We start from the raw sequence: 18,782 nt of genomic DNA on the forward strand, positions 1-18,782 counted from the left end.
TCGGTACAAATTGTTAATTTTCATCTGATTCTTTTTTAGCATTTCTAGGGGTTCAAGTCAAATAAGCATCTATGTTTTAGCATTTCTTAAATGCTCAAACTGGTTGTTTTGTCTAGGATTTACAATAAAATAGGTCTCATCCATCAGTCTGTCAACCTGGGAATCAATAAGCTATTACTTCACGCTAAACATCTCTCAGGTTTTCTATCCCCTCCAATCTTCTTCCCAAGGTGGCATCCCCTAGTCCTATCCTTCATTAACAATAATCAGAAATAACTGCTGTTTCAAGATGAGATTCAAATTTGCAATAATTGTGAAACTATTTGCTTGTTCTGACTAATGTTAGTAATAGCCTATGTAATTAAAGAGTGCAATTAAAGGCCTGTTTAAAAAATTAAGTACCATATTTTTAGCATGTTTAGTAAGTCATATAAATAAGTTACTGGTAAATTTGAATTTCCCCAACTAATTTTTTCCTACTACTAAATATAAATGCTAGAACTTATGAAATAAAATGAAACATTTAAATTGATAATATCACTTTAATGATATGCTCATGCTTTAATCATAGCAACATAAGGTGCTTCACAAGTTAATCCTTGAATTTTCAAAAAGCTGTGTCTATGAGGATTAATATAATTAAAAACATGATTCTCATTCATCTAATGATAATATACCCATAAAGAATACTTTACATTTGCCTTAATGCCACATGCTAGATAGGTCTATATAGCAATATTTACATGTATAAAAATAAACTGCTCAAAACTACACTACCACGTCACACCCATTAGTATGGCTATTATCCAAAAAACAGAAAATAGCAAGTGTTAGTGAGAATATGGAGAAATTGGAACCCTTGTGCATTGCTGGTGGGAATGTAAAATGGTGCAGCCACTGTGGAAGACAGCATGGCATTTCTCAAAAAATTAAACACAGAATTACTAAATGATCCAGCAATTCCACTTCTGGTTATACACTCAAAAGAAGTGGAAGTAGGGACTCAAACAGATATTTGCACACCCATATTCCCAGAGGAATTATTCGCAATAGCCAAAAGATGGAAACAACCCAGGAGTCAATCAATAGGTGAATGTATAAACAGAACGTAGTATACACATACAGTGGAATATTATTCAGCCTTAAAAAGGAATAAAACTGTAATACATGCTACAATACGGATAAACCTTGAAAACATTATGCTAAGTGAAATAAGCCAGATACAAAAGGACAAATATTGTAATGATTCCCCTTATACGAGGTACCTAGAGTAGTCAAATTCATAGTGTAGAATAGTGGTTACCAGGGGCTAGAGGGCAGGGGAGTAAAGAATTATTATTTAATGAGGTGGAGTTTCAATTTGGGAAGATGAAAAATTTCTGGAGATGGATGGTGGTGATGGTAACACAACAATGTTAATGTACTTAATGCCAATGAACTGTACACTTAAAAATGGTTAAAATGATAAATTTTATGTTATGTATATATTTATCACAATTTAAAAAGTAAAACAAAAATATATACTTTTAAAGGAAAAAAAAGGCTTCACTGAAAAGTATAAAATTCTCTGCTTTCAGAGCAGAACACTTCAAATTTTAATGCTCTAAGAATTTCTAAGTAAAACCATGGGTTTTACTTAGAAACTCCTCCTCACCCAAGAAAATCCAAGGAAAATAATATACCCACAAAAAAGGAGAGGGATTTTTTTGTAACTTAATCAATTTCATTTTATTATACTATAAACATAACTTTGGATAAGATGTAAGAAGAAAAACAAATATCCAGCCAAAAGAACTATTAATCTCACTAATAAGTCAAACGATTATATTAACCACAAAGTTCAAATTCTATTATTATGAATGCAGAATAATTCAAAATAGGTTTTATATTTTTAAGTTTAGGTTTTTAATACGTAAATATTAAACAACATTATACTTAACCTAAGGATGGAAATATTGCTTTAGTTACATTGGCCCCTCTTAAAAAGCTAAATTTATTTGAAGAGAGATATAACAGTTCTTAAGTGTGGTTCTTACTGATTGACAAGGCCTGACAGCACAGTCTCTTCTTCCACATTGGCTGATGTCATTCCAGAAAGGACACGGCCTCTTCAGATTTACCTGTAAGATAATAACAGAAACAGTTATAAAAATAAGAATTTGGAGATTATAATTATGATGCCATAACTTGGTCATGTTATCAGCTGCAGTTACTCTATGTCTTCCCCTTACCAGCTGTCAAGCTCCAGTGACTGTATAAGCGTGTAGCTGGTACAAGTAAACTGGCAGATGGGTTAGAAAGACAGAGACTGCTACTAAACAGACCCTGAAGAGATGGTAACTAGGAGCCAAAGCAGCTCACATCATCACTGCTCAACTGATATTCTTTTTAAGCAAATAACAGTTAGACAATCGTGAACTCAGACTATAACTACATATCCCAATGATCAGTAAACTCTTTCAGTAAATATCTCAATATAAAACATCACAAGGGACTTGATAAAATAAAATAATATAGGTCAGAATAAAGTCTCACTTCTTTTCAAAAATATTTAATTTAATTTTTATTAATTGGAGTCAATCTGACGTTTTAGAAAATTATGAACTCACAATTTTGATAACAATATAATAGTTTCTTTTCTGACTTCAATTTAACCAACCAGTTTCTAATTCCAGAGTGCAAAACTCATTTATTGAAATTAAAAGTATCCAGTGAGTGGTTTCAGCCACAATTTTGAAGCTTAGTAATTCCCAAATGTAATTATCCATTTAAACTTTAAGCATTCATATACAAAAAATTAAAAATAAAAATACCTTATAATATCTAAAGTAGTCGCTTTCAAGAAGTTTTTGTAGTCTTGGGAAAAGCCTGTAGTTATTAAATCTATCAATGGTTTCAACATCACAGGTACAATCATCCAAGTAACCACTAACCTGTTACAAAGAAAATGAAATATTAAATCAAAATGTCTTAGAGGCAACAGGGTTCTTTTTCCTCATATGGTTATGATGAAAGAGCCCTCTACTCAACCAACCTTTACCCTTCCTCTTCCCCATAACTTTCTAAGATGGGGTAAGACAATAACCTAGAGGAATGCAGTGGATACCTCCTGTAGGGTGTACTAAGCTCATAATGACGCATGCATGCATGCAGAGTTAGTCCCCTGCAGCCACTGTGGAACCCTGCCCTCCAGGCCCAACCGGGGGTGGGCATCTGACCCAAACCTGGTCATGGTTCCCCTCTCCAGGAATTGACACCAAGAGGGAGAGATGTCTCTCCCTGTGCCTAGACCAGTAAACTCAGACCATATTCCGTCCTGTGAACTGAGGAATACATGAGCCAGCAGTCAGACAGGAAAGATTTTAAAAGATACACAGAGAAGCAGAGAAAGGAGACAGACAACATATGCTACCTGGACTCCCTAGGGTTTTCCAGCCCCACTTCCACCCGTCTTTCCCGAAGCCCAGTTACATCCACATCCCTGGCTTTCCTGAGACTCAATAATTCAACTGGCTCTGTCTTCCCTTTATTTTAGTTTCCAACAGGATGTGTAGGCCACAGACAAGCTAGGTAAATGTATAAAAAAAGAGATGATACTAAATTTATAAGAGAAACAATAATTTATTATAAGGATCTAATAACCCTCAAATATTGGGCCATGACAATTTGTAAGTTTGAAATGGTGCTTAGAAATTACTTATCATTAGCAACACGGAGACAGCAAATTGACCAAAAAGCCAATCTTGATCTTCAAATGCTTAAAACTGATGTCTTAACTATTATAATCAGAATATGTTATCAGATGTGATACTATAATTCTTAGATGTTTACTTGGGGCTAGGCAAACATCTAATAGAATTAATTAAACATTGCTTTAAGTAACAAATACATCATGATTTAAGAAAAGTAGCAAACAAATTTTTTAAATATACAGCATGCTGCAGAAAAGAGATCCTTATCATACTTTGGTCTGAATATTTGCATCATAAACTACTTTGGATTATATTTTAGGGAGACATTGCCAACAAAAAAATAACTTAAAAATCTACTGATAAGAAAGCAAATAAACAATATACTTTATTGAAATACTGCATTTAGATTTTCCCTTTGGTATATGTAAAATCCTACACTATCTTTTAATTTTATTATTTTTTGTGTGTGTGTGAGGAGGACTAGCCCTGAGCTAACATCCGGTGCCAATCCTCCCCTTGGGGAAGAGTGGCCCTGAGCTAACATCCGTGCCCATCCTCCTCTACTTTATATGAGACGCCGCCACAGCATGGCTTACCAAGCGGTGTGTCGGTGCGCACCTAGGATCCAAACCTGCAAACCCCGGGCCGCTGAAGCAGAGCCCGCGCACTGAACTGCTTGCACCACCGGGCCAGCCCCTATCCTTTAATTTTAAAACATCACAAAACACTAATGGAAATTGTTCACTTAAGAGATAAGAATACTTTGGATGATGACAGCAATGTTCAAGAGCTAAGATTTTGTACCAATTTGCCTAGTCTTATTTGTTTTGGACTAACTAATAATTCAGTTTCTAGAAATATGATCTACATATTTGGTCACTGTAATAACTACTTTCATTTCATATGCAAATTTGTCCTTGTTTCTTGCTAAAACTTCTCTGAGTATACAATAATCTTAGAGTCCTAATTTTGGGTACCAACAAAACAAAAGTGCTTCTAACCTAGATGATTTGATCTTTCACACCTCTTTCTTTTGAGCCTTAACAGCAGAACTTCTAAGGACAGAAAATAGCTACTATTTCTCCTTTTGGATACAAATTATTACACAAAGAACAACAGGCACAGAAGCTGCAAAGGCCAAAGGGACACATGGAAAGGAGAGACATTAAAATGAATTTCACTAGGCCAGCCAGTGGCATAGTGATTAAGTTCTCGCAGTCCGCTTTGGCAGCCCAGGGTTCACAGGTTCCACCCTGGGCACGGACCTATGCATCACTTGCCAAGCCATGCTGTGGTGGCGTCCCACATATAAAGTAGAGGAAGATGGGCACAGATGTTAGCTCAGGGCCAATCTTCCTCAGCAAAAAGAGGAGGATTGGCAACAGACGTTAGCTCAGGGCTAACCCTCCTCACCAAATAAATAAATTAATTAAATAAAATGAATTTCACAAAATGAAACATATATGCAAAAAACTTGAGAGGAAGAGTTTGATGCAATCCATTTTTCCCCCTGAGGAATTCATTTTTTAGGTAACAATGTATCTTCAAGACTCAGCTCAGGCCTCTTTGGGGAAGCTGCCCCTTGGGTACCACTCACCACCAGATGGGTTACCTGTCTCTCCCATGACCCTTCACATACTCCTACATAAGAATTACCTCACTGTACTGAATTTACCTGTTTCACTCCCACCCACTAGAGTTTAAAATCCTTAAGAGTAAAATCATGTTTGTTCATCTTTGTCTTTCTAGTACTTAGCACTGTACTTCTAGAAAGCACACAGTAGATGCTCAATAATTATTTGTGGAATGGGGGGGTGAATGAATGAATGAATCATGTCCACTGTCACTCTCACTCACGGGAGACCAGCACTGCACTGTCTAATAATAACTAGGTGCTACCCATCACCTACGGTGGGTCTCAGTGCCCCAGACCACACAAGCACAAGTGGCAGGAATGCACTCACAGAGCAAGGGAAGTAAGCAGCAAAGGTGAACAGCCCTTTGTGTGCTCCAGTCTACTGATCTATATCCTAACGACAAAGGAAGCTATAAGAAGCCCCAAACCAGAAAGGAATGAAAGATGCCTCCAAAGCAGTAGTGGCTTATAGTCTAGAGACCTCAGAGGGAGAGGGGGCTGGACAGGGTAGATTTTAAAATTGTCTGCCCCTTACCTCAGACTTGAGTAGGAGGTATTCCTCAGGGTAGCAGGGAGCAGGGTAGCTAAGCAGGAAGAGTGGAGTGGCAGGAGTTTCAATAGATGGAGAGATCCCAGCAAAGGAGAGACAGGAAGATACTTGGAAATCCAAGCTATCTGACTGTTCAGATACACCAGCCAACAGGCAGCAGAACCTAATTCCTACCAGGAAGTCTTGCAGGTCTGATGCCAGGCCCAGTTCTAGAAACAAGACAACCAGGTGTGTTATCAGAATAGAGTCTCAGGAAAGGGTTCAAGGAGAAATCCAGTTAATAGACCGAGGGCATGAGCTTGGAAACAAAGCAAAGTCCTATCACCTAAAGTAAGACCAAAGGAGCTGCCCATCAGTAACAAGGATGACTTGATGCTGTGCTTCAGAACGTGCTAAGCCTGCTTAAAGAACTACTAGACCATCTCCCAAAGGGAAATTGAACACTGGCCCTCCCACAGGAATCTGAATTTTTAAAAAACGCACCACACACACACAAACACAGTCATTGATGCAATGTAAAATTTGAAGTTCGCTGCTCTAAGATTCAGGTGATACTCAGCCTTGGGTACGGGGCCAAAATAGGTGGCAATTAGAAGGCTCTAGTTGAGGGATGGTAGATACAAGGACAGAGGTAGGCCTGACTCATAACATCACCAGTTTAAAGTCTTAGTCTCTTAAGAGGCGGAAAGCCTTTGAAGCCTTCTATTGCAACTCCCAAGCACACAGCAATCCCCACCCATACACCTTCAGGAGGAGGCAGTGTGTAACAGTGGTTAGCAATGCAGGCCCTGGAGTCAGGCCTTCTAGGGTTGACTCCTATCTCTGCTACTTATCCACATTTTTTTAACCTCTCTAGGCCTCAGTTTCCAATCTGAACACAAAATATAAGTAATAATAGTTCTCATCTCAAAGAGCTGATATCAAGATAAAACGACATCCAGTAAATGCCAGTAAATATTAATCACTATGATTACCCTACCGCTGTTTAAACACTTCCAGTGAAAGGGATCTTACTATTCCCCAAAGCAACCCACAACCTTTTCTTTCAACAAATAAGGAAAAAAAGGGCAAGTTTGCCGTTAAAATTTTGCTAAAAATTTTACATCTGTAGCCCCAAGGGAATGTAGAACTAGGTAACCAAAAGTGATCAGTGGAAGGAGCCTCAATTAGTCTCTCCATTAACTCTGACTGGTTCGGACCAAATACCCAAATACAAAAGGCAAAAGAAGAGGAGCAAACACTGGCCTCTGGTCCACTGTTCTCTGGTGAGAGGGATCCTTTAGTTTGCAGTGAGAGACAAAACAAAACATACTTTCTAGTTTCCTTGTGTCCAACAACTTCTAGTCCTAACACAGATTATGATTTTCTTCCAAAGTACTGTTAAGAACATATTCTTCTTATTTGTATGAAATATGATTTAAAAGTGCGCTTTATTTGCCAAAGAACTTTAGTTGTATTTAATTTTACTGTGTTTTGTGACCATCAAAAAGAACATGAACACAGTATTCATTCATTGACAGAGGAGACCGGGACAACTCTGCTAACGGAAGCATGGAAACACCAAAGATTCTAGACTGGTGGCAGGCATCATTGTAAAGACACGAATGCTAAGAGCTATTCCTGCTCTAAAGTCTTGGTCTTGCTACAACTTTACATTGTTGTTAAATGACCCAAAGTATGGCAACCAATGTGAAACATGCTTCATTCCACATGCTTTGTTCAGAAAAGCCTGGAATACATCAAGCACTCAGAATCGATCAACATCTCACCAGTATAACCTGTTTCAAAGATTCCTCTGACTAAGTTTTAATCCTGGGCTTATTTCCACCCAACACTCAGCATATTATCAAGTGTCTCTCCTATGGCCCAGCCACTCGGACTAACAAACAAAAACTATTTTTTAAGTTGACCTAAACAAGAGAATAACAGGTAAATCTGCTAAAACCATGTACGCAGAGCATATCCACAACACACTCCAAGTGAACAATGATCCATTCTTGAAGCCCCATCGTGGATTATATGCACTACGCCCCTTCCACTAGCTGATGGAGACTCACTGCACTTAGATAAGTGGAGCTGAGTGTTGTTAGCACGAGTCATATTAAGGTTAATAAAACATTTTGAGTACATAAGTGTTTACAAACTCATTTCTTGTGTGTGTGTGTGAGGAAGATTAGCCCTCAGCTAACATTCGATGCCAATCCTCCTCTTTTTGCTGAGGAAGACCGGCCCTGGACTAACATCCGTGCCCATCCTCCTCCACTTTATATGGGACACCGCCACAGCACGGCTTTATGAGTGGTGCGTAGGTCCACGCTCGGGATCCAAACCTGTGAACCCCAGGCCGCCAAAGCGGAGAGCGAGAACTTAACCACTACGCCACTGGGCCAGCCCCTACAAGCTCATTTTTAATTAAACGAAAAAAGATGTCCATACTGTCTCTTCTGAGGTTATTTCTCTAAAATGCATCCTGGGATTCCATGAATTGGGACTAAAGTTCTGTTACATTCATTCTCTCTAATGACATAATGGGGCAATAATTGTCAAAAAGAAATAAGAGGGGCCGGCCCTGCGGCTTAGTGGTTAAATGCTCCCGCTCCGCTACTGGCGGCCCGGGTTCAGATCCCTGGCGCACACCGACGCACTGCTTCTCCGGCCATGCTGAGGCCGCGTCCCACATACAGCAACTAGAGGGATGTGCAACTATGACATACAACTATCTACTGGGGCTTTGGGGAAAAAAGGAGGAGGATTGGCAATAGATGTTAGCTCAGAGCCGGTCTTCCTCAGCAAAAAAAAAACAGGAGGATTAGCATGGATGTTAGCTCAGGGCTGATCATCCTCACAAAAAAAAAAAAAAGAAATAAGAAACTCATAAAAGTCTTCATTTAGTTCAAGCCCACATCTACTACAACAAATACTACAAATACTATTTTGGTTTAAAAAAGGGGTAAGTCCTGATTATGGAATTGTTTACACAAATTGTACATGTGTTAAACTTCATAGGCTTGTATACCAAAAGGAAAAAAAGCCAATTTTCTGTACAAAAAAATTTTAATCTTTTTTCACAGAATGATAAAATGGGGCAGGGGGTCGTATATAAGGAAGATTTACAAGTCCCACGCAATTGATTACTTATTTTGAGCAGCTAACACTGAAGCACTATTATGAAAAGAACTTACAACATCCAGTAAAAATCATTCTAGAGGGATTTGATGTCAACTAACAGGCATGTGTAGTAACTAAGTTTAAAGATTCATTTGGAGCTGTTAACCCATCTGAAAGACTGAGTTCAGAAAAACATGCAAACAGCCTGCTAACAGAATAATTACAAGAATATACTCCTGCTGGCATATTGCTCACATCTTATATTGAAATTTCCATAATATGTAAGCACAATTATGCACCAGGGTCAGTACTCTGGAGTGTCAAGAATTGGAACCAATTTTTTATTTTTTAATTCATTTTTTGACCTCTCAAAACTTGTTCACAGTAGGCCTCAATAAACACTTGAATTTAATCTGATTATTTGTAAAGCTTTGAACATTTTACTTCAATGATTTTCTAAGGTGGAATAACTAACCACATGCTGTTCTGGCTCAAATCAGAGCGGATACTCTGTTAACTAAACCCCCACTACAAGCCAGGCACCCATGCAACAGTGTGACCAAGGGGTAACTTGGTAACTCAGGACAGAGCAGGAAGAGGGACTGGGAACAGGAGGTGAGAAAAGTGACACAATACGAACAAAACAGAATCCACAGGGCTCTGCAGCTAATGGGATACTGCAAACAGAACCAGAAAAGATTTTAACTTGTGTTTCCAAACTTTAGGTGAAATTTAGTTTTTAATTTAGTTTCTAGCAATATTTACTAACTTGTTTTTTAAATGCTTAGGATCCTTTCCTCTCCCCAAGCCCCAAAAAACATTATTTACTAAACTGTAAGCTCTCCGGGGCAGGGATCATGCCATATGTATTCCAAACACTCAGACCAATGTACACAGTGTTTATAAATGTTTGTTGAAGAAATAATTTGCACCACTCATCTCCCTTTATCTTTTCTTTCTCCATTTTTTTCTTTTCTCTCTCTCTCGTTCTGTGTTTGTGCACAGTCTCTACGCTTGTCTCCGTTTTTCTCTTCATTTCTATTCATCACTGTCCTCTCTCCCCTCTTCTCCACTTATCCCCATCCCTTCCATTACTGACCATAATACAACTAAAGTATACTTTTCCATTTATTGAATTAGAATTGATGGTCTCTGTTCTGAAGCAAATCATTTTAAATTTCTCTTAAAATTGTTTTTTACTATGTGAATTTATTATTTTTAAAAGTTGACTCAGAAAAGAAAAACAGCCACTCTTGTTCTAAAAGGAAAAGAAAGAGGTCTAAGAGATTTTTGTATTGAGGGAGTATTCAAATCTTGAAAATATTATGAAAGGTGAAAAACACTTAATAATCAAAAGAAAAAGAAAATAAATGTAAAAAATAAAAAGCTCCCCAATTTTAATCAGATATCTAAAAGGGTTTTGGGGGGGCCAGCCGGGCGGCGCAAGTGGTTAAGTGCGCGCTCTGCTGCGGCGGGCTGGGGTTCTCCTGCTCAGATCCTGGTCGCACACCGACCCACCGCTTGTCCAGCCATGCTCTGGTGGTGTCCCATATAAAGTAGAGGAAGATGGGCACGGATGTTAGCCCAGGGCCACTCTTCCTCAGCAAAAAGAGAAGGATTGGCAGATGTTAGCTCACGGCCGATCTTCCTCACAAAAAATAAATAAAAATAAAAAATAAAAAGGTCTTTGGGGGGAAAAAGTGAAGGTTGAAAAGCTCAACAGGTACTTGTATTCCATTATCCAAATCTCTAGAATGTAGTTGAAAATGTTACACTGGATATCTTCTTTCAACACTAAATACCTTATTTTAAAGGCATTTATCTCTACTTTACTTATGTTTTAAATGTTTGAACTTTGTGTTACATTATATTTGTAATCAGAATAAAAATGACCTTTTTCCTTTTAAGTCGTTGATTGCGTGCTGTTTGCAACCACTGAAGGTAAAGGAGCTTTTCAATCTCTTACTTGTAAAGCAGCAATTTCCTTTCAACTCTCTTACATGTTCCCAGATAACACCTCAACTCCCAAAACTCTCAGCAAACAACAAAATTGAAGAATATAAAGCAGTGAAAGACATATCTCTTCCTCTCATAATAAAATGTCTCTTTTCTCTGTGAAATAGTATCATTGCCCCTACACACATAAAATGTTATTTCTGATAATAACTTCATAGGAAAATCCACTTAAAAGGAACAATTCGGATACCCACTCTCAATTTTCTATAAAACGTAATTTTTATTAACAGAAGCCAACCAAAAGGCGACTTTAAGAGTAATGATATTGAAACACGAGATATTGTAGATCCAGAAACCTGTAAGTTTCTTTGAATTTTTTGCTCAAGGAACCCACATCTCTTACTAACAGAAGGAAGTGATCATAGTACACTTGTAGTTAAACTTGTACCCTGAGGAGTAAGGACCATCCTCCCAATTCAGACCAGCTATACGGGTGTCACGGTACGAGAATCCCACTACACTCGAGAGAAAAGACACAAAGGGCAGCCGCGGCCCCAAAGACACCAGGCAGTTAGGCTTGGACACAAGCAAGTCACACAAAGCCACTCTCCTGCCTGACAACGAGATCTGAGAGCAGCCCCCCGACAAAAGCCTGTCCTGGCCAGAAAGGCTGGCAAAGGCACCCAGCACAAGCACAACATACACAGTTCCAGGTCACGTTAGAAGTTATAAAGACCCAGGTATTGCGAAAATAACAAATACTGAGTGTGCGTGCACACTGTGCATACCCTCCCCGGTCAGGGAAGACCGACAAAGGTGCATAAACCCAGTCGGTAAAAAGATACAGCGTGCACCCACACCTCTTGCCCCAAGCCTGATCCGAAGCGCGCGCCAAGGTCCAAGCTGCGGTGGGAGACCGGCCCACACCAACCAGGCGAGCGGCAGAGGACTCAGCCCCGGCCGAGGAGCAGAAGCACTCCACTCTGAGCGGCTGGAGACGCAAAAATGCATCCCCCCGCCGCTCACCTGCCGGGGCGCACAGGACGGAGCGCACGGCGGAGGCGGGGAGCACCGGGACGGGCAGCACGCCGCGCACACCCCTCACCTGGCAGAAGCACCTCTGCGCCGCCGTCTCCGGGGGCTGCCGCCCGCCATGGCCCGAGCCGAGCAGCCACACGGCGCCCACAAAGCCGATCAGGAGGCCCCAGCGGCGGTCCATAGCCACTCCGGCAGCTCGTCGCCCCGCGCCTCGGCGTCCCCGGCACTGAGGCACAGGCCGCGCGACCGCAGATGAAGCCCGCGCGGGCGGCCCCCGGCGCGCCCCACCCCGCCCCACCTCGCGACCCGGCGGCCGCCACCGCCCGGCAGAGCCTGCGGACGTGCCAAGGCGCCCGCGCCGGCCGGGACCTGGGGCCGGCTTCCTTCCCCGCGCGCGGAGCTGACGCACGAATCCACTTCCCGCCTCGGCCCCGCCCTGCCACCGCCCCCGCTTCCGCCCCCGCGCGGGAGTCGGCGTCCTTCCCGCCCCGGAGCGCGAGCAAAAGCCTGAAGGGTCTGTGTTCCTGCAGGGCCGCGCCCCACTGCGCTCACTCCGGCCAATCCTTTGTCATCTCAATGCAAGGAAATGAAACCGTGCGTTTACGTGGCCACAGTGTCCCTGGCAGAGTCTTAAAGCTGAAAGGGATATTAGGGATCATCTAGACCAGGGCTGCGTATGTAATTTACATTATCTAGTAGTCGTATCAAAAGAGCGAAAGAAACAGGTGAGGTTCATTTTAATAACACATTTTATTTAACCCAATATGTGCAAAATATTTCAAAATATGCTCAATATTAAATTATTCATTAAACATTTTACCTTTTTTTATTTTTATCCTTGAAATCTGCTGTGTATTTTATACGAATCAGCCACATTTCACAGTCAAATGTGGCCAGTGGCTACTGTAGGGACAGTAGGTGGAGACCACCCTCTCTTTTTCTAAGGAGGAAACAGGCCCGAGAGGTGAGATGATGTGAGCAAGGACTGGGAGCTGGACGGTGACAGAGCCGGGTCCTCTGATTCCCAGCCATGGGACTAGTCTATCAGCTTTTCTTTTTTAAGAGAAATTTTAAGGTGAAACTAGAAAGCTCTGAAACATCTTGCACATTAAAAGTTCAAATCTTTGTTTTTTCAAATAAGTCTTTTTTTAAAAAAGCCATCATTTAATAAAGTAGCTTGGGATATGGTAGGCCCAAAATAGGTATTACTCCTATTTTCTAACTGAGAAAAATAGGCATAGAAAGTTTATATATGTTATTCAAAATCACATGGTATGGTAAGAGGTGAGACTCAGAACTCAGGTGTTTCTTACTTCAAAGCCCATGGCCTATGCTCTGTCCATCACTGCAAGCAGACTGACATGTAGTAAAAAAGTCATCAACCATCTGAGGTCCTGGTGGGCCTGAGAAGCTCGATTCTAATAGCTACAATATGCTAGATGTACATACTAATACAATTTCTCTCTTTACTTGCAAAGTTCTTTTTTATTATGCCTGTAGACAGATCCTACTTAACCGTCTAGGGCCAGACCCACCTCACTAGCTACCTCTTCTGTGTGATCTTCCTGGTTTCCTCTTCACCCTGCTCCAGTTTCTAAATAAATTGCAATTCAATAAACCTACTCTATGCCAAACTGAGCTTGACATTAGACGTATAAAAATGTATAAAGCCCAGTCCCTGTACGTGGAGGGGCACCCCCTGGAACTTGGTAGGTAATTTTTTATGGCATTTTCTAAGTTGTGTTTCTACCACTGAATTGTAATCTCTTTAAACTCCTTGAGCAGGAATGATGTCTCAAAACATGCCTGTGACTCCCAGAGATCTTAACGAGGAGCTTCTGCGTACATGTTTGAAAAATGAATATTTTTCATGTGGCCACACTATTAATACCTGAATGAATACCATCATAATACCATCACTTATGAAACACAAAATGTGAAAAAGAGGAAACTAAATGAATAAAGTCTAAAATCGCAGAAGGAGGAACTCTGAACATGAATCAGCTCTAGATTTCACCCTGAGGCAACAGGCTGTCCCCTGGGAGAGCTTAAAAGTGTCCTTGACCCCAGGATGAAAGCTCTCGTCCTTTAGACTCCAACTCGTGCCCAGAACAAATTTCTAGCAAACTCATAATCAGAAACAATCACCATAGAAGACAATTTTTTTTACTTTATTGTCTTCTCTTTTTCAACTTTATTGAGTTGTAATTGACAAATAAAATTGTAAGATATTTAAAGTGTACAGCATGGTGATTTGATATACATATATATTGTGAAAGTATTCCCCTCATTGAATTAATTAACACCTCTATCATGTCACATACTTACCTGTTTTCCCCCCTTGGTGAGAACATTGAAGTTCAACTCTCTTAGCAAGTTTCAATTATACAACACAGTGTTATCAACTATAGTCACCATGTTTTACATTAGATCCTCAGACCTTATTCATCTTATATTTGAAAGTTTGTACACTTTTACCAACCTCTCCCACCTCCCAGCCCTTGGCACCCACTTTTCTACTCTCTGTTTTCATGAATTCGACTTTTTTTAAAATTTATTCCACATGTAAGTGATACCATGCAGTATTTGTCTTCCTTTGTCTGGCTTATTTCACTTAGCGTAATGCCTTCAAGGCCCATCCATTTTGTAGCAAACAGCAGGATTTTGGTCTTTCTCATGTCTAAATTATACCACATCTTTGTCCATTTATCCATCGACAAACACTTAGGTTGTTTCCATACGTAAGCAATTTTGAATAAACCTGTAATGAACATGAGAGTACAGATATCTCTTCGAGACAATGGTTTCATTTTCTTTGGATATATACCCAGAAATGGGAGCGCTGGATCTTACTTTATTGTCTTGATAATTATAATTTTTCCTTCCAGATTTGTAAGGGATTTTAGAATGCGTGAAACGCAGTTTTTCACACATGGTGTCAATGTCAATCATCCACTGACATTTCCCTGAGAATCCTTTAAGTCAGTCCTCTGTGTGAGTTTACTTCTTCAACTCTGCCTGATCTGGCCATCATCTCACCTGTATTAGGGCCTATGAAATAACTGATGAGTCATTCAGTAACTATTTAAGGAGCACCCACAGGGGGCATAGTTCAACCTTTGGTTTCTGCAAGTCCAGCCTCTCATTTATTGTAACTTTGCTAAACAATATTAAATTTTTTAGAGATGAACAACGTCACAACCTTGTTATTCTAATACTAGTGATTATAACAATAACATGACTTAGATTTAATGTACACAGCATTTCTTAATGGAATTCTGATTACTATGCAAATAACAGCTATTATTAATATTTTTTTAATGACCCAAGCAGGAAACAGCTTGAGCCTAATTTCTCAAAATGGGACATGGAGATTTCTGTGGGAGGCTTCTCAGGACCTAAACATTTTCTGGCATTAAATAAACTGGAAGGAAATAATTTAAAGGAAAAAATTTGGTTAAAGAAGAGGAATGTCATGACACACAAGAGGAAGAAAGGCTAAGTAACAACCTAAAGATTTGGTATTGATATTTGATTAGATCTGTTTATCTAATTAATGTTTATTGAATATAAATGTACACATGGCACATTGCTAGACTTTTCTCTCAAGATGCTTGAGATCATTTGAGTTGGGGAGACCTGCCGGCCTAAGCTCTATCTTCACCTTCTTCACTTCATATTTCTGAAAAAGCAAGCTATGTATAATGATTGACTTCACTTCTTAACTTCCCATTCACACCTTAACCCATTGTGCAGTTTGGTTTCCAACTCTACCCTCCTGCTCCTCTTTACCTGATTTTCTTATTGCCAAATCCAATTACCATTTTTCATGAAATCTCTACTGCATCTTGACAATGCTGATTTCTTCCTCCTTCAATTCAATTTCCTATGCACCAAACACTCCAGATTCTCCTTATACTTTTCTGATATCATTTCATTGTCTCCTTCATGGGCTTTCTTCCAGCCCCCACTAAGACATGAGTGTTCCCCAGGATTCTATCCTTCGTTCAGGGCTCTTCCTCATCCATATTCTCTCCTGGAGAAAACTTGCCCAATTTCATGATTTTAAATACGTCTTCTGTGCTGATGACTCCCAAATGTATTTTTCTAATTCAGATCTCTCCCTTGAGCTTCAAAATCCAACTGCCCATTGGACACATCCATCTGGTTTTCTCAGAAATATTTGGTCACACCACCACCGTATCTAAACACCTAGAAAGCAGGAAGTCATCCTCAGTTTCTCCCTCTCTTTTACCTCCCGTGACCTATTGATTAACCATGTCCTGCTGGTTCTGTCTCCAATTTATTCCCTCCTCTCCATCTTTATGACCAAGAACTTATTTTCAGCCCTTATCATCATTCACCTGATTTACTGCCACATTTCCTTAACTGATCACCCAGCCTCTAGGCTTGTACCCCTCAAAAACCAGCCTCCACTCTGGCCTAGTTTCTCAAAAATGTAAATCTGACCAGGGCACACCTCTGTTGAAAATCTTCAATGTTCCTGATTGTCTGAAGTGTCCAATTCAAGATTCTCAGCATGACCTTCAAGGATCCCATGATTTGGCCCCCTCATCTCCAACACCTCTCTGCCTCGTAGGCAGTGAACTGCTAACAGTTCCCCATACAACCTTGTTTCCAGCCTCCACGGCTTTGCTCACCTTGTTTCCGCTCACAAAATGTTTTTTCCCCTATGTCATGCCCATTACTCTCACTTCATCTGGCTAGCTCCTTTAAGACTCAGCTCAGGCAACTGCTACCTCCATGAAGTCCTCCCTAACCTCTCCTCTGTGGTTGGATTAGGTCCCTCCTCCTTGGTTCTATAAAGTCATATAATTGTGCTTACCATGTGGAATCAAATACACGTTTACGTGTAAGTTTTCCACATTCAGCAGTGGGGGAGGGAACTTGCCTTGATAGTCTCAGGTTCCCCAGCACTTAGCATTGTGTATGTGCTTCACAAGATGACTTCTGAGTGGATTAATGAATGTACAGATAAATTAACGAACGAACGAACAGCGTGAGATGTCACGGGGCAATGTGTGATTACAATTCAAACAAATTCTGTAAGCTTAGAGACAAATTGATCATTTTGGACAGAAGTAATTTTAGATGAGGGAGAGGACACAACAGAATTGGACTTGACAAGAGAAAATTTACAAAAGATATGCATGTGGGAAAACTGATAACAAAGCAGGGGCTCAACTACCAGTTGATTCATTAGAAAAAAGTAAAAGAAAGGTACCTAAAATTCATTTAGAAAATATTTCAAGAACAGGATTATCTAGTCAAGAAACAAGAGTGGCTACAAATCCAGAGACTCTAGACTCAGCACGATTCCAGGGAGAGGAGGAGAGAGAGAGTTCTGAAATGAAAAACAGTGGATTAAGTGAAGTCCCTCCATGCTGAATGTTAAAACTACTTCCTCACCTCCAGCAGACCACCTGTAACACTCTGCTCCAAAACTGCACACCATATATACACCTGCTTTCCACTTCACGCCTGACCTCTCCCATTCTAAAAGGGAATTGGAGAACTCTTCCAGGAATAAACAATGGCATCAAAAACAACAAAGTAGCTGGTCCCTCCCACTCACACACTAAGAATTCTACTGTCTTTTATTTTAGTGCCTCACTCACTCTATGATCAGAAAACCAAGGCTCAGCAGATTGCTAAGGAAAGCCTCCAACACAAAACAGAGAGGCCAAAACAAACACGAAAAAAGGAACTTTGAGGAACCCGTCCATGGCCTAGTGGTTGAGTTTGCAGTGCTCCATTTCATCATCCCCGGGGTTCGCCGGTTCAGATCACAGGCACGGACCTACACCACTCATCCCACATGCAAAATAGAGGAAGATTGGCAGGGATGTTAGTTCAGGGCGAATCTTTCTCAGCAAAAAAAAAAAAACAAAGAACTTTGAGGAGACAAAGAGGAAAGAAAGATAGACAAACAAAAAACTATAATCAATATCATCAAATACATAAGAACAGAATTCTATAAAAAGGAACCATCAGAGAACAAGAGTCCTTGGAAACTAAATATATGATAGCCAAAATAAAAAGTTTCAACAGAAACATTAGAAGAAACATTGAGGAATCTCCCAGATAGTGGAATAAAAAGACAAAGAGGTAGAAATAGAGGAGGAGAGATGGAAAAAATAGAGAATTAATTCAAGAACAGAGTCAGACTAATAAGAGTACCACTCAGAGAGAACATGAAAACAGAAGGGAGGAAATAATTTTAGAAGTACTTCAAGAAAATTAAAATTGAAGGATGACTATCTAGATTGATAGGACACTGAGTGCCCCATTCAGTAGGTGGAAGATTTCCCTAACAGAGATAAAACTTTTGGAAAGAAAAACAAAAAACCTGGTCCCCTACAAAGAATTGAGAATCGAAGGGCACTGCAAAAACACTGGAAGCTGCAGGACAATGGAGCAAAGCCTTCAAAATTCTGAGAGAATTCTATAGCCAGCCAAACTATTACTCAAGTATGAGAGTAGAATTAAGATATTGTTAGATATGAAGAATAATGTACATCTTTAAATCCTTTCTAGGAAAATTACTGAGATGATGTGATCCAACCAAACAAAGGAGTAAATTTAAAATGAGGAGACCTGAGTGAAAGAGAAGATAGGACATAAGAGAGAAGTTACAAAAGTTCTAGAAGAGACCATGCAACAGCCCTGGAGAGCTCAGATTAGAGCAGGAAGACAAAGGACTCCAGGGGGAGTGTCTCTAGATAAAAAATAGGACTGGAGGGATACCTGATGTGACTGACTTTCTGAAAAACACTATTTA

At 40.1% G+C, this 18,782-nt stretch overlaps 1 protein-coding gene across 4 annotated transcripts in view; it reads right to left on the minus strand.

Annotated features, from left to right (window-relative positions):
- ERO1A (endoplasmic reticulum oxidoreductase 1 alpha) overlaps positions 1–12,336 on the minus strand; it is a 48,303-nt gene extending 35,967 nt beyond the window's left edge. For 2 of the 4 annotated variants that reach the window (XM_058566928.1, XM_058566927.1), the window contains exons 1-3: positions 12,048–12,333; positions 2,814–2,933; positions 2,037–2,120 (exon numbers count right to left, since the gene is read on the minus strand). In XM_058566928.1, coding sequence (XP_058422911.1) covers positions 2,037–2,120; positions 2,814–2,933; positions 12,048–12,161 — 318 coding nt within the window. In that variant the 5' untranslated portion in view covers positions 12,162–12,333. Of the gene's footprint in view, positions 1–2,036; positions 2,121–2,813; positions 2,934–12,047 lie in introns of all 4 variants that reach the window. The other 2 variants (XM_058566926.1, XM_058566929.1) reach the window with 2 other exon arrangements.
- Between the last annotated feature and the right edge of the window lie 6,446 nt (positions 12,337–18,782).

The sequence above is a fragment of the Diceros bicornis genome, chromosome 24 (assembly GCF_020826845.1).
Source record: "Diceros bicornis minor isolate mBicDic1 chromosome 24, mDicBic1.mat.cur, whole genome shotgun sequence".
NCBI lineage: Eukaryota > Metazoa > Chordata > Mammalia > Perissodactyla > Rhinocerotidae > Diceros > Diceros bicornis.